This window comes from Trachinotus anak, unplaced genomic scaffold (assembly GCF_046630095.1).
Source record: "Trachinotus anak isolate AG129_WGS33_773 ecotype Australia unplaced genomic scaffold, CSIRO_AGI_Tana_v1 ptg000014l, whole genome shotgun sequence".
NCBI lineage: Eukaryota > Metazoa > Chordata > Actinopteri > Carangiformes > Carangidae > Trachinotus > Trachinotus anak.
The window spans coordinates 18847602-18863856 of NW_027273865.1; the positions used below are offsets into that span (position 1 = coordinate 18847602).

At 41.4% G+C, this 16255-nt stretch overlaps 1 protein-coding gene across 1 annotated transcript in view; it reads left to right on the forward strand.

Annotated features, from left to right (window-relative positions):
- The first annotated feature begins 476 nt into the window (after nt 1-476).
- LOC139631761 (cGMP-dependent 3',5'-cyclic phosphodiesterase) overlaps nt 477-16255 on the forward strand; it is a 134282-nt gene continuing 118503 nt past the window's right edge. Inside the window, exon 1 of the mRNA XM_071496272.1 lies at nt 477-653. Within this exon, the coding sequence (XP_071352373.1) occupies nt 595-653 (59 nt within the window). The 5' untranslated portion in view covers nt 477-594. The remainder of the gene's footprint in view (nt 654-16255) is intronic.

The following is a 16255-nucleotide window of genomic DNA, read 5'->3' on the forward strand; positions in this document are numbered from 1 at the left end:
GGGGAGAAAAGTTCAAGTCCCGTCCTGTCCCCTGAGACACAGTCTATGTATATGAAACCGGGGTGTGCACGGCGAGAGTTGCGTAAAAAAACAAATTCGCAGCTGCAGTGTGAAGATAAAACCGTGGAAGTTGAATTTTTACAACACACAACTTTTAATTTCCACGGATGTGGGGGGGGGGGGGGGGGGGGGGGGGGGGGGGGGGGTTGTACGTTGTACGTTAAAGTACCGGCTGAGCTCTCTCTCTCTCTCTCTCTCTCTCTCTCTCTCTCTCTCTCTCTCTCTCTCTCTCTCTCTCTCTCTCTCTCTCTGTGCTCATCCGTTATATCCTCACTCACCGCAGCTCCAGTATCAGTTACCGGGTCCCAACCAATCCCTGCGCGCTGTCAGCCAGCAGCGGAGAGAGAGAGAGAGAGAGACAGAGACAGGCAGGCGGGGGGTGGGGGGGGGGGAGCACACACCCAACAACCCATCCATCCACCATCTATCCTCCTTCACTCCCCTCCGGTTGGACGGACAGAGGCACGGACACCCCCCAGGTCTCTCTGACCAGCTGTTTGGGTTAAACCGGGGAGGCGCGGGGCAGGATGCGCGATGGGACAGGCGTGCGGACACGCACTGCTCTGCCGCAGCCAGCCGCCGTCCTCCGACATGTAAGTGCGCCTCTCCTAACTCTGTGCGTTTGGCTGTAGCCGCCGTCCTCCGACATGTAAGTGCGCCTCTCCTAACTCTGTGCGTTTGGCTGTCGGCTGCAGCTCTGTGCTCCTGGCTACTTCTGCAGGCGGTGCACTGAACTGAGTGGTTGTGGAGGCACATGGCGCCCAGCGCTGAGCCAAATACGGAGCGGTGGTGGTGGTGGTGGTGGTGTGGTGTGGTGAGAGTGTGACCTGCTGGGTGTCGTTACCCCCCCCCGCCCCCGTCAGCGGCAGTGACGACCCCAAACTGTGCAAGCAACTGTCAGTGTAAACCGGTGGACAACTGCCCTGTAGCTCAGCACCACCATCGTAGCATCGCTGCAGAGTTCCGTGTCTAGACCGCTATGGAGAGTTTAGTGACCTTATCGGACCTTTGTATCTTTCACAGTAGTCTGATGATCCTCTTCTATTCCTATGAGGCCAGATACATTTGCCGCCATAGTCCTCCTAACCTAATTCTCTCTATTACGATCTTTATGTTAAAATACTTTTTAAAGGGCTGACTTTGAGCAAACTGCCTTAACCTGAATACTGTTTGGCCTGAGCTGCCCAGCAAAAACCTATGGCACCACTTTCTAATATGGCACCCTTTATAAGCGGTTTACATGTTGTAATAAATGGCTTTATTAATGGTTAATAAGTAATCTATCAATGCTTTATAGATCAGTTATATGCCATTATGAGAACAACTGTTGCTGTGCTGCCAGGTTGTGGAAAACTTCTGTCACTGATTGGACTACCCTCTGGAAAACAGTTCTACAGGAACTAGAAGTAAATCCATTTAGTAACAACTTATTAAACATGTATTCATTTTTTACCTACTATTTGTACCTGCTTCATTACCAAGAAAGAAAGAAAAAACATCAGATCTTTCACAACCTCGTAACCCAAAATTTGTCTTTACTAATATTTATAATGGATCTATAAAGTATTCATAAATATTAGTTGTTTTTAGATCAACTTAGGGATACATGTTCCTCTTTTGCATCTTTCTCCTATGAAAACACCAAAAATGCATCATCCTCACAGAGCTTAAATCAAGAACAGCAAATATGAGTCGTGGATCAAAGGAAGCTGACACGATCATTATAGCAATTTAATGCAATAGCCTACAAGAGCCCAGTCTTTCACCCAGTCTTTGGAAAGCTTATAGTGTTTATAATGAGGTGAGACTGTGTCAGAGAGGGGGTGTTCATTAAACTACATGGTTTTTGTTTGACGCCATTAGTTGTGTTGTTGTATTGTGATTGTTTTATGTTGTATGGTGATGCTGTCTGTCTGTGAGGAGTCTTCTCGGTGGCACCTGTGTGCAAAGAAATGAACTATTGAATGTCAGGGCCCCACTTGGTATATAGCTAAATGTTAGAGCACTCCTGATGTCGAACCAGGTTTCTGCTGAGTGAAATTAATGTCTGCCATGTAAACACACAATGGCTGCTCTCAAATTAAGTGACACATCTGCTGCTGATGGAGTTCAGTGGTTGTGATCAAAGCATGTGGCCGATGAAACAGCATACACATACTGTAGCTACTGTATATATGGTGAGAGCTTCCCTCAGGACATGCCTTGATGCAAATACTCTAGGCTTCTTATAAAAAAATACTATTAGTTTCCTCCCCTCTCTCATAGCTAAATGGCATCATTTGTGGATAACAACACTGTGATGCCATTATGCACTGATTACACAAAACATCAGGGCCATTTTCCTGATATCAAGTTTCAACTCCTTTTTGGCTCAAAGTTGAAAAATCCTCCTCTAAGGTGCTTTATTTTCTTTACCCCCTCCTTCATTATTGGTTTAAATTCAATAAGGGAAATCACTGAAGGATAATGGCTTTTATTCACCACACCGGTGTTTGTCCGAAAAGACTAAGCTTCTCATTTTGGACATTTGTCGGCCTGTCTAGGGGAAAATAACCAGAGGTTTCAGTTGCTGGTCTCCTGTACCCATTATGATAAGTCCCCTCTTGCGATTGAGTGTTATGATCAAATAAAACCATTTAGGTTGAAAAACTCGTAGAGGAACATCCGCAGCCTTTCATTTTTCCATTAGTGTGGTAGTTTTCGAGCGTCTAAGATCTATGGACTGAAGCTTTGAGGAATCTTTAAGACATATTCTGTCTAAGGTTAGACCTCCATTCACGGCCACATTTGTAATTTTTGATGCTGTTTCTTTTTTCGTACTGTATGTGTTTGTGCATTATAAATATCCTTTTGAGGAAGCACTGTTTTTCTACTGTTGTCATCTTGCAGCCTTTTAGCAGCCACCAGGCATCGCCCTTGTAATCTGGATTTGGGTATGTGTATTCGTGTGCCAGCGGGAGTGCCTGTGAACGGTTTTTGACCTGAAAACAATTGCAATTTACTGGATTGACGCCAGGAAGTCAGATCCCCCAGCCTCCTGCTGAACACACACACACGCACAAAAGTACACAGCTGCAGCAGAGTTGTAACCTGACTCCTGATGAGCGAGCATGTGTGTGTGTGTGTGTGTGTGTGTGTGTGTGAGAGAGAGAGAGAGAGACAGAGAGAAAGGATGCTGACATTGCACTGTGTTATTATCAGTAATGGGCTCATCAATACTAAAATATTCAGAGAGAGAGAGAGAGAAAAGACAGAGTGGAGAGGGAGCTGAAGTGAAAGCAGTGAGGAAGCTGAGAGAAACCATTGTGTGCTGTGTTTGTATGCTTTTGCACGTTTATTTGTGTTTGTGTGTCTGCAGAATGTGTGTGCCTCTGCAAAACATTTGGATTAAAAGCTTTCAATTCACTGATTCATCTATATTTTGATTCCCCGTCTCCGAGCACAGAACCGTATGCAGAGTATTCAGTGAAAAGTACAATTTACACTCAAACTGCTGAGACATATGTTTACTTTGATTCAACTGTGCATAAAAATGTGCACAAAACTCTTGCCCCCCCCACTTGAGGTGCAAATTCAGTATGTATTTATATTTGAAATGCTGAACTGAACGCATATGTGGTTGCTCCCTTTTTTTTTGTCATGAATATTATGAGATAACTGGCACAGTTTGGATGCCGGGAAACTCTCACAGCTCAATTATCAGTACGAAGGATGAGTAACTGTGGAGAAAAAAATCTGTCTGTATAATAAAAAGTCAGAGGTCAAGAGTGTAAGAGAAGGGAGAAGTCAACTGTGACTATATGTTTTGCAGTAACAAACATCCAATCACCAAGCCTGAAATTGTATTTGAAGTGTCACTGTTAGGAGGATAATGATAGAGATTGTGTTTTCTAGAACTTTAATATGTTCAGCAGATTTAATCAGTTAGCTTTGGGATCCTGGGTCTGGGTCTTGATTGAATTCAATAACTGATGAAGTGTTTGTTCCTGATTGCAAAGATGAGTTTTGCAAATTTGCTAGAGCTGTGATTTGTGCCTCCGGCCAGACCAAACTAATGAAATAAACTCCGAAAACAAAGCTAAGAATGTTAAATCAGAAACGATAACAGAAACAGGTTATCATGAAATTATTCCAGACTCTCCTGGATTCGAATAACACTGAAGTTAACATGGAAAGAATACCTCGAATCCTCAAAGATACTGTGGGGAATAGAGTCGGCCTCACTTCCTCTTCTACTCCTGTTGAGTTTAGTGTGCACTGCACAAAATAGCAGCTTAAACAGAACCAGTGTACATATTTGTGGAGGCCACAGATGCACATGAACAGCCGTGCCTCAAGTGTCATCCTTATCTCATTTAAACACACACTTAAACCCCAACATTTAAAGATCTTCAGGCCAGGTTACATATAAACCGTACATATAATCAAATATCTTTTATTTGCTTTCTGGTGGAAGTCCATAAATCCAAGAGAGCAGTGCAAATAATTCATGAGGCCTGAAGCCCTTTTGTAAAAATATGTCCACCTGGCTCAGAGTCGTGCAGGGACTGGACCAAACTGATTCATCTAAATCCACCCAAAAGATTCCATACCATGGTCTACATACCAGTCTGTGTGTGTATTTAAACCAGAGGGAAGGAGATGGATACATTAATTAAGCCATAGCAAGTTGTTTAACATTAGAGAGTAATCCATGTAATGGAGTGGAAATCCATTTTAGCATAAGTTGGTGTTTGGTTCTCCTTGATTTCGCTTGTAATTTACCAGTGATTTTCTGTAGCCTGTATTAATCCCTGTGGTTGTCCAGTGCCTTCAGTAATTTTTGTCTAGATTAATGCCTCATACTAATAGCTATTTGTGTGGGAAAATGGGATCTGTGAATGTCCCCAGCAAACACTGTGCCCCCTAATGTACCAAATGTAGAGTCAAAGAGGCTGAGCCGAGGATAGGACACTTCACACTGTGAAGAGGAAAGGAGGATCTTTTTGATGAGATATCTACTCTGTAAAGCTTTCAGTTGATCAAGCTGTACAGATTTTAACATGAATTACAATCAACTTTTCAACACACACACACACGCGCACACACACTTAGTTTCAGTCAGATTGTTGACAGAGTTTTTAGGTCTGTTAGATTTAACGTGTAAGTGAGATACCTGTAAACCTGCTCTGCAGCTGTGGTTGGTCAATTTATTATATTTAACTCTGACATGAGCAACTTCAGTGCATAAATGTATAAAGAGTTTAGTTTGCTTCTGCAGGAAATGTCACAACCGAGCATTCATTATTGATCCGGAGAATACATCCCAATATTCAAGCTGAAACTGTGCAAAGAACAACAGTAATTCAGAACATTAATTTAATTTCACCTTATCTTTTTGCCTAGTTCCCATATCCTGTTATTGTCCTTGTTTGAAACATGCGAGGAATGATTGTGCTTTTGCAGCGTTCATGTATAAACTGAGCAAGTTTGCATGTCATCTCTGTTGTTTCTATTGTGAGTTCTACACAAGAATGGAAAACCTGACCAGCTAGTCACTTGTGATGACTGTTTCTCACACATTACATTACATTTACTTATTTGGCAGTGCGGTAGAAAACATTGGTGTAAATACAAAGTACTAAATCTATTCAATATGTGCAAGAAGATCAGATAGTTAGGTATGTTTGTGTGTTAAAGGTGTTATGAGAGGTGGTGCTCCCAGAGGAGGTGAGTCTTCAAGAGATTCTTGAAGACAGAGGGGGATGCCCATGCACTGATTGCCATTGGTACCTTCTTAGGAAGAGTTATTGAAAGATGGAGACTAGAATTACAGACAGGTTAAACACAAGGTTTCGTGTGTTGAAGGTTTAAGATTAAAACTTGGTTTAAGTATGGTTTAAAAAGGCCATGGTAAGAATACAGCTCCAGGGAATGAATTTAAGTCAATACAGTGTCATTGTGTGTGTGTGTGTGTGTGTGTGTGAGAGAGAGAGAAAGAGAGAGAGAGAGAGAGCCTGGAGGTGTCACGGGGAAATGAGCCTGACAGCTCTCATAGTTCCCAGCTTTGGCTCCAGCAGCTCCTGTCAGCCTTCTTATCTCTATGGACTGTTGCCACAGACAGGTGTTTCTGTGTGTGTGTGTGTGTGTGTGTGTGTTTGTTTGTGTGTGCAGACCTGTGTGTAAAAGAGTGTGTGTATGTGTTTACGTGTGTGTGTGTGTGTGTGTGTGTGTGTGTGTATGTGTGTATGTGTGTGCTCCCTTGAGAGATTAAGGTGGGAGGTGATGCAGCTGTGTTTGGGACACAGAGCTTTGGTTTAATTAGAAACACTATCAACTACCCGTACGTGTGTGTGGCAAGACCTCATTGATGGGCAGCAGTGGTGTATGTGTGTGTGTGTGTGTGTGTGTGTGTGTGTGTGTGTGTGTGTGTGTGTGTGTATGTGTGGTGTGTGTGTGTGTGGTCTTTACCAATTGCCTGAGGAGTAAATAACCTTAAATAAATACGTCATAATCTTCCAGAGAGATAGCATACAGTTGATTAGGTTTGACATCCGGCTTAAGGACTTTGAGTCTTTGTGAAGTCTGTGTTTAACATTTGTTCTTCTGGTGTGATACTACAACGCCTGAATGCTCAGACACTAGTCTGAAGGTCAGTGCTAGTTCACAGTGAACAGCTACATCTATTTTAGTTTGCAAGTGTAGGTTTACTCATTTGTTTTTGCAGGCAGCATATGTGTGTCTTTCTTTAGACTGGCGGGAAGTTGCAGGGGCCACAGATACAGGGCCATTGTTACAACCTGAAAAACACAGAGGGTTATAGGATCTTACAGTTTGTCATGTGCTGTAATATATATTTAAGCTACCATGGGGTTTATGTATGAGTATGAGAATTTCCTAGCGTCTGGTGTCTTATAAATGTTTTGCACTGACAAACATGATAGTACTAAGGGTAAATCCTCCAGCTGCATACTGTATGTGGAATAAAAGTGACTATTTGAAGCAGCTGCTGGGAAGAAGGGGGAGATTAAAATGACACAAGATGACTGAAGTAAATTATTTATGCATCTCAAATTCACAGACATAAAAACCCCTTTTACACAACTCCAAAATTCACAGTGTAGTGAGGAGAGATTACTTCTCTCGCATACTGGTTTTCATTCCAGTGAAAAACAAACAATCCTGTGAATCCCATGACTGTTCAGCTGAACCGATTTCATTTTGATCTATGCCATGCATTTATTAGTTTTGCTGCTGTGCTGTTATTATCTCTTCTAATGTTTTTACTGCTGATGTTACTAATAATTATCTGTGTTGCTGTTGTAAATCCACTGTTGTTTCTGTTGTCCCTGTTGATTTAGCACATGTTGCTCCAGTGGTTTTATGTTGCTCTTACAGCATCTGCAGATGTTTTCTGTTGTTACTGTAACTCTTTTGAACACAGTTTTGTTGATTACAGTTATATTGATATTGTTATAGTAGTTATTATTGTGGCTGTTATTGTCTGTATTGTTGTGCTCTGTCTCTACAGAAGAGTAGCAGAATGCGTTCTTCTGCTCTGGTTCCCATTGCCCTGACTGCAGGGCTTTTTCTTATTGATCGGCCCCATTGATTGACTCACGCAGAGATAAAGCCACTGACAGGCTGTAAGTGTTGCATTTGGGACATTCAGGGGTTTTGTGATGCTTGTAGTGCTGAATGAAATGACTTGTTCTACAGCACATGAACACGTGCTGCACGCACATAAACAGACTAATAGTTTTCACAAAAGGCTGATTGTCTTTCGGTCTCCAGGCTACCATTCATGCAGTATTTTGACATAAACTCCATTAGCACTTAGCAGCTGTTTTGATGCTGATTGCCAAATGAAAAGACGTGATGATTATTCTGATCACATGGACAGATAAAGCGTTTATTGTTTAAGTATATGTCTGTTCTCACAGTCTATATATGGCTCCTGTTGTTGAGTGTTGAATTGGTTTACTCTGTTGTTATTACTTCTGGCAGACCAGTTCTCCGGTCTCTTCATCACCTCATTTGTGTGCCATTGTCTCCGCCTACCTGCTTATTCCTCTTTTTTTATTTTCTCACTTCTCTGTCTTCACCTGCCAGACAGAGAAGGAGACAGGTGTGACAGAGAGAGCAAGAGGCTGCTGAGATGGTGTGGTAGATGAAAGGCCGATGCTTTATCCAAAGAGTTGTCCTCGTTGCCTGGCAACTAATGGTGTTACAGGTTACCCTACATGTAGGGTATTATATCAGTCCGAGATGTGGTGTTTACCTCTTTTCATTTGTCTGTAAATTCGTCCTTTTACATTTTTGCACAAATGAATCGATACGTTTTATTCGTTTCAGCCTGTCTGAAACTGAACCTGTGTTTGTGTGAATATGAAGGTGCATCTCCTCAAAGGCTTTGTGGCAAGTGTGTGACAAATGTGACAGCGCTGCTGCACAATTTTTACTGGAGGTTTTTTACCCCTCTTCTTTCTTTCCTTAGGACATGGCTGCGTACTGAAGCGCTGACAGCAGAGTGTTAAGTTGTCAACCAGATTAATACGAACACGGCATACTTAGAGATGCATCAAATGTTTCACTTAAATTAGTTTTTAAAAATATAGCAGAGTAAAAACTGTTGTGGTATTTTATATCAGTAATGTGTGTACAGCATACATATTTTGAAAAAGTACTGCAGAACCTTTAAAATCTATCATGATTATGTTTTGAACAAAGCTGCAATGAGAGGTCAATTAATTGATTAGCTGATAAATCATCTGGAAAATATTTTGATAAATGATCAGTTGTTTAAATCATTTTTCAAGCACAAGTGTTGAGCATTTTTTGGTACCAGATTCTCAAATGTAAGAATTTTCAGCTTTTAAACATCTCATGCTCTAGCATAGACCTCCCGCTTACCAGTTATATATTTAATATATTTCTTGTAATTTTGCAATTGAAATATACCTGTGATTTTTGAGTTCCTAAATCCTTCCTACTATTACTAGCCCTCTAGACCAGAGGTTCCCAGTCCCGTTCCTCAGCTCTCACTGTCCTGCTGGTTTCATTCTCACCATTTAAAACTGATTTTCGTCTGGGACACCAGGTGATTGCACTTAACCAGCGCTCAAATAGAAAACCAGCAGGGAGACTGGGCTTCCCACTGCTTGTTCTACTGATCAGACTGGACATGGCAAGTACATTAGAGAGCAGAACCTGTGCTGCCAAACACCAGTGTGTAGCCATTTATGAGACACTCAGCTCAACACGGACAGAGCACTTAAACTGTAGACAACTAAAGACTACAGTCACATCTTATGTAAGCATTTGTATCAAAGTTATGTAATCAATGAAATTAATCAAATGGGTAAAAAAGTGAGTAAATGAGTATTAGGCCTAATAATGATCCACAAGTCAAAGCAGAACCCTGACAAGATAAATAATGATAGAAATGGAAAAAAGTAGTAGTAAAGCAGCAGCTGCTAATATCGAGAAGAGCAACATGTGAAAACTTACACAGCGTTTTTTGGTGAAAAACACCAGGAAGGTATATTAGTGGATGACTGGAGCTGAGGTGAGGTGCTGCAGACAGACCCACAGAGCTGGGACTACACAATCTGCACATGAGTGAGTCACAAAATGGTGGGAGACCAAAGACGTGAGGACGTCCTTTCAGGGGAAACTGCTGGTCTTAAAAACATGGGATGGAAATTATGTAAACACTTAACCAACTATGTATACTATACTGCCACAGAGTGCTTTTGAGTACAGCAACTTCACAACAAGGTCCACAGATGGATGGACAGAAATGTTAAATGCTTTAAGGCTTTTAAATTGCACATAAGAACAGTGTAAATCAAGTTACATTAATTGAACTATGTGAGAGGCTGGATGCATTTACTTTAAGTAGAGGATTTGTCAAAATGTAAACTGTTACACACAGTCATTTTAACAAGACATCAAATACATATCTATGCTACAAAGTTGACACAAGTGCACAAGTGACAGTATGTAAGCATAATTTGAATGATCCATTTAATGATCTATTATTATTATTATTCAGTTATGTCAGTACTCTTTAAATAAACAACCAGGGCAAGATTGAATTGTTTAGGGGCCCCGAGGCAGAAATGAGCTGCTGGGCTCATAATGATTCCCCCTTTCCTCCCACTCTCTGGGAATTGTATTATCATGCTGGTATATTACTGTACATGGCCCTACTGCTGTGTGCTAATATGATTAAATACAAATGAATTTAGGAATATGCAGCATGTAAACACAGTTCCAGCTACAGTAATGAAGGTCTTAAAACTAGGCTGGAATCAAGGTCACTTTTAAAGACAGGGCCTGAAAATTAAGGAGTGAAGCATGGCCCACTTCAAGGTCGTGTCACTAGATATAATGAATCCTGACCAACGTTTCAGTTTGACCAATACTGTGCTTTATGTCCAAATATGTGTAAAACTGATAACATTCCAATCAACCTCAGATGTACGTTGTGTTTGGTGCCAATTAAGAGGATTTAACATGCTTGCACACTAAACATGAAAAACATTATACCTGCTGGACATCAATATGTTAGCATGCTGACATTAATATTAGCTTAAAGCACTGCTTTGCCTTAGCACAGCTTCACAGAGCTGCTCGTCCTGTTTACCAGCACTAGTGTCGGGCAGGATGTGTTTGTGAGAGTCACATCCACAGTGTTTTGGAGTGAGCTCCAACTAAAATATTTAGGGTGACCACTCTGTCTTCAGGTTGTGGGCCTCTACACAGTTTGGAAATCATAGTTATAAAAAATCAATACAGATGTTGCTGTTTTTTTTTGTTTGTTTGTTTGTTTGTTTTATACTGTTGGGAGAAACTGTCACCTTTATGGTTGGAGAATGCCTTTGTTTGACCTATTATGTCACATTCTAGTACACATGCATGTAACACAGTGGTTAAGACACGGCAGCCAGACAAACACACAAAATGTTGTCCTTGATAATGGCTTGTCTTGCAGCAGTAACAAATTCTGCCCTGGGCCACATATATGTGCTAATTACACACAACACACGCATAAAAGCAGCCTTACAACACACACACACACATACACACACACACACACACACACACACAAGTCTTGCAGAAGTGCTGTGAAACAGTCTGGTAGGACGGGGTGGAAATCATTTGCATTCAGACAGTATCTTTTCTCAGTTTGATTGTCTAACACCAGTAAACACACACATGCACACAGACGCAGATGCAAAAGCTATTCTGCAGTGTGAATCTGAAGTTCTTAATGAGAGCTTTTGCTCATTTTGCTGCCCTGCTGTCAAGACAAATAAGAGTCTTGGTCTGTGTGTTTCCTCAGTTCTGCTATGCATGTGTGTGTGTGTGTGTGTGTGTGTGTGTGTGTGTGTGTGTGTGCGTGTGTGTCTGTCTGTCAGTGTGACAGATTCATTTTCATCCTACATACATCTGTCAGTATGTCTCTCCCCATTTTCTTCTCTGCGTCATCAATGACCGCAACTGGTCACCTTTCACACTTCTCCCTTCATGCCTCTAGCCTGTGCACACACACACACACACACAAACACACACACACACACATGCACGCACGCACACAGACAGACAGACACAAACACTCACCATAGACGGTCATAATTGCCCAGAGGCACTTCTCCTCTCTGTCTCTCTTATTCTGTCTCCTGTTCCGCCTTGAATCTTTTTTTTCTCTTTTGTTACTTTCTTAAAATTTCCCTTTCAAGTCCACCCGAGCAAAAAATGAACAGCCAGCAGGGGGTGTAACAGGGATGTATGCGCTGTTTGTACATGCGTATATTTATGCATGTCTGCACAAACATATGTGTCCATGTGCACACAACTGTACATGAACACATTCAAAAGAACACCAGAGATTATATGGCAGACCTCTGTGTGCAGTTCATGTTGTTGTGTTTGAATGTGTTCACTGACTTTTACTGGGGATACTGCAAGTCTCCAGATGTGTACTTCTGCTCACGGTCTGGCTTGTTTCCATCCACATGGAGCTTACAGGTGCACATGCGTGTCATAGTTTTGGTGGTGTATCCAGGTGCAGCCTCCTTCTCAACATCAAAGTCACCATGGAGAGAGTTTGTGTGTCTTTGATAGCACTAACCTCTGGTCTTAGGAGAGGATGGAGAGTTTAAGTCTTTGATGAGCCCATTGGACCTTTTTAAAGTCTACTCTGAGAAGCTTCCTCGTGGTGGAGTGGACTGATGTCTAAGAGAGGGCACACTTACTTTCATCTCTTTTGTCTGTTTCAGTGTCTCTTAAACCTGTCTATGCCATAATCTGTTTTTTTGCATCTACATCAGCCTCTATATCCCCCTCTTCTTGATTCTCTGTCTCTTTCATCCTCGTCTTTTGCCTTTTGATGGGGACGAGAGGTTGTGTGGCGCACTGTCGCCTGTTTTCTCTGTAGTGTGATTGCAGTGGTGCAGAACTCGCCTGCTCCCTAACCAGACAGTCTGGGAAGCTACTTTGATGTCACCAACAATTTGAAGCCAGTAATGAGGAGGTGGTTTTAGTCCTGATTGGAGCCGGCCTTCTTTGAAACATAGTTCCGCCTCGTGTGTGTTGATGGTGTTTGTGATGTGTTGACTTCTTCCTTTCTGCCGCCCAGTTAATCATTCCACTTGCTTGAGCTGTCTGATAGTCTGGCTGTCAAAAAGGATGTGATATCTTGGCTCTAGTGGAATAAAGAAAATAACAAGATGATTGCCTCAGTAAAACCTCATACTCGCCTCTGTTTGAAAACATTTCTAGAACATCTGTACTCAATGAAACAGAGCTGAAAAGGGAACACACCATACGTGGCTCCAGCTGTTGATTTAGAATTTTTTCATTGAGATGTTTCACTTTGTACATTTCTAACTTCATGCTCCTCTGTATGCAGATGGTTATACCATGGGGAGCTCAATCCGACTGTATCTCTCCTCGTGAGCAAGACATCGCGTAATTTGTTGGTTTCTTGGCCAAACACCGTGTCTGGAGTGTGAAACATTTGCAAAAATCAGAGCTGAGACATTTATCAAATGAAATTTACTATGGACAGCCAGCTCATTAGCTTGTAAATTTAACGACAAATGAACGAATTTAAAAATCAGGCTTCAAGACATAGAGTGACATAAATGTCTCTGCATGTGTTACTGTTTCATCAATCATTGATAGTTATAAGAATAATTTCTCTTAAGATTTTGTTTGTATGGTTTTTTTTTAACACACACACACACACACACACACACACACACACACACACACACACACACACGAGTATGTGAGAATACACTTTGTCATATGCTTTTTCCTGCTGGTCTGCCAATGCTGATACATAATACATTACAACTGAGACCAAGTGGGCCTCTTCCCCCTCTCCTTCCCTACCTCTCTCTCTCTCTCTCTCTCTCTCTCTATCTCTCCTTCTTACCCTACTTTTTCCTCCTTCTCCCTCACGTCTACTCCCAGCGACGATGTTATTCTCTCTTCCTCCCTACTTCAGCCCCTGTCTCTCACCACTTTCTCTCTCCATCTTGTTACGTGTTACTGTATTGTTAGGTCCCCACAGTAATTTATTCATAGATACACGCTGGCTGGCCTTTCCCAAAATGGAAGGACAGATGGTGGACAACAGAGAGCTGACAAGAGATGTGGGATAAGAAAGAGAAAGTAAGGAGAACAATGTGAAAGATGACAGGCACTTCAGATTTGATCTTTTTGAGTCTGGTCCTGTCGGGAAAAAAAGAAAAAAAGAATCACACCTATTATAAATGTTGTTTGCCCAGGTCCCCAAACCACAGAGGAGGCGTCTACAAAATTACATTTTTATTCAAATCTCAGAAGTCGGAAAATGCTTAGAATGAAATGTAAACCAAATAGTCTGAGAGATGTGAGTTTTGGGATGAAATATTCTGGCTTTGCTCCACTGTGAAATATTACAGAATACAATTTCTTTAGTAGTCACCTCTTATGTCCTCTGTACCTGAATACTGTGTCTTGTTTTTTTTATGTGATATCTTGGTGTTGTTTGTGCCCTCATTGTTTAAAATTCTCCTCCGCCCAAAAATAGGTTTTGTTTCTTCACCTGGGTGTTTGACCTTCACTGTGCAGGATGATGCGCTGTATGTGCAGAGACTAGAGAAAACACTAGAAAGCTGTTTTCACCCTCCTCTGCTGAAGGGGGAAGTTCCTCTGTGCTCAGTCTGAGTTTAAGACATGTGCTTAAATACCACAAGTACCAGAAATGATTATTCCAAGCAGAGTGTTTTTATTGCGTAAAACATGCATGGTTTGGGATTTTTAAAGCTGTTAAAGTCTTGTCTTTGTGGTTCCTGGCTTTGGGAGAAAATGAGATGCTGGTGTTCTTTTCAGCTGTCTGAGTCATTGTCCTCATCTATATTACCTGCAATAAACCTACTAAATATTAAGGGTGGTAGACAGGTTTAAGATTTGGCTGGGGATAAAAGGATACAGGGGAATAATGAATATTTGTGCTCTGTATTCAAAGGTTAAAACATGAACAGTCATAAAACTCAGAATCCGTTAATGGGTAATTGTAATGAATTTTAAGGTGCCTCTTTGTAAAACCTTGTTTGGAGAGAGTGTTTTCTCTGCTCAGAGCATCAATATGTAGATCTCCTTGGAGAGATCAGACATGTTGTTATGAGCTGCTTTTCATTAAGTTTTTATGGTATTTTTATTGTATTGTTTATGCTCTGTAGAGTTGTGTGTATTTCCATATAAAGGCCTATGGTGGAGAGGGTTTTTGCAAGCCAGCTCAGGCTGCGATAGCATAGCACTGACCCATTTATGTCCCCATAAAAATCTTAAGATCCAGGTTTCTTAAAATAGATTTTTGAGATTTTTTCTTAATTGATAACACACTCTGAGGTGTCCTCCTGATACACAAAAATCTACTTCAACACTTTAGTGATGCATGCACCATGCACAGTTAATAACAGAAAGGTATATAGCAAGAGGAATTTAAGAATAGATAAACATAAAACAAACAAGGAACTGACTATGAATTCATCATCAGTCAATCAAAGATAAAACTAATAAATTCCTAAAGTCTGGACTGACAAGAGAAGTGAGCGTTCAGGAACGCGGACGTGTGTAGTGTTGTTTTCTCTGATAAGTCTGTTTTATAGTACAGTGGCCCTAATTTGCAAAACACACTAACACTGGACAAAACACAACAACAAAATGAAAAGCACAACAATACTTTAAAAAAAAAAAATACATTAACAAATTAGAAAAGACAACAACAAAACAGAAAGCAATTTAAACATTTAAGAACACAAAAAACAGGCCACTGTAATTTTGTCCTCTGTGCTCGTACGATGGCCACACAACCACATACAATGAAAACAATCTACAAGTTGCCATACAGTATGCTGTTAAGTTTGTCTGTTGTTGGTTGGACTTATGTGTAGCCGTTTTACCAGTCATAGTTAGCTGGTGTGGCGCAAAGCAGAGGTCATGTTGCTATGGGTCCCTGCAGTTTATTATACCTTGTGCACTGATTTACAATCAAGGATCAAACTTTCCACTGGAGCTGAGGTGTCTTGATACACAATTTAACTGACACCTGGCAGCCCAAACATCAGAGAGCAGTGTTTCCACAGTGTATTGTTTCTTAATGGTTGCAATTATACATGAGATGTGATGTGGAAAAGGGTGGTGTTTGTAGTAGCTGATGGCGATGTGAAATGACCATTACAGTATATTGTCCAATAACCACCAGTTTGCTCAGTCAGCTGCCAAATTGTTTCCTGTCAATGTGTGTAATGTGTGTGTGTGTGTGTGTGTGAATGGTGTTGATCTTGCGAGGCCAGCTGCTAGGTGTGTCTTCCATCAGCTACCCTACAGGAAGGAGGCACAGACCCATTAGAGAAGAGAGAGGAGGGAAACCTAATTGATCAACAACAGGACATCAGAGTCGACACACACAGTGGTTTCCATCCTGAACCAGTCGCCCATCCACCCTGCTGTGGTGCTGCAGCGATATGGAGCACTGGGGTAGTTCAGGCAGCCATGGCAGTCGTTTTATCGTCACATGTTCCTTTTACCGTCCAGCCATTAACTGTACGTCCATGACCTACCTCGTCTCATAGCCACGAGTTTTCTGTGTGCTCACGTTCTCTATCTCAAGTTCAAAGTTCATCCTTGATCTTCATTTTTCAAACCCAAAATC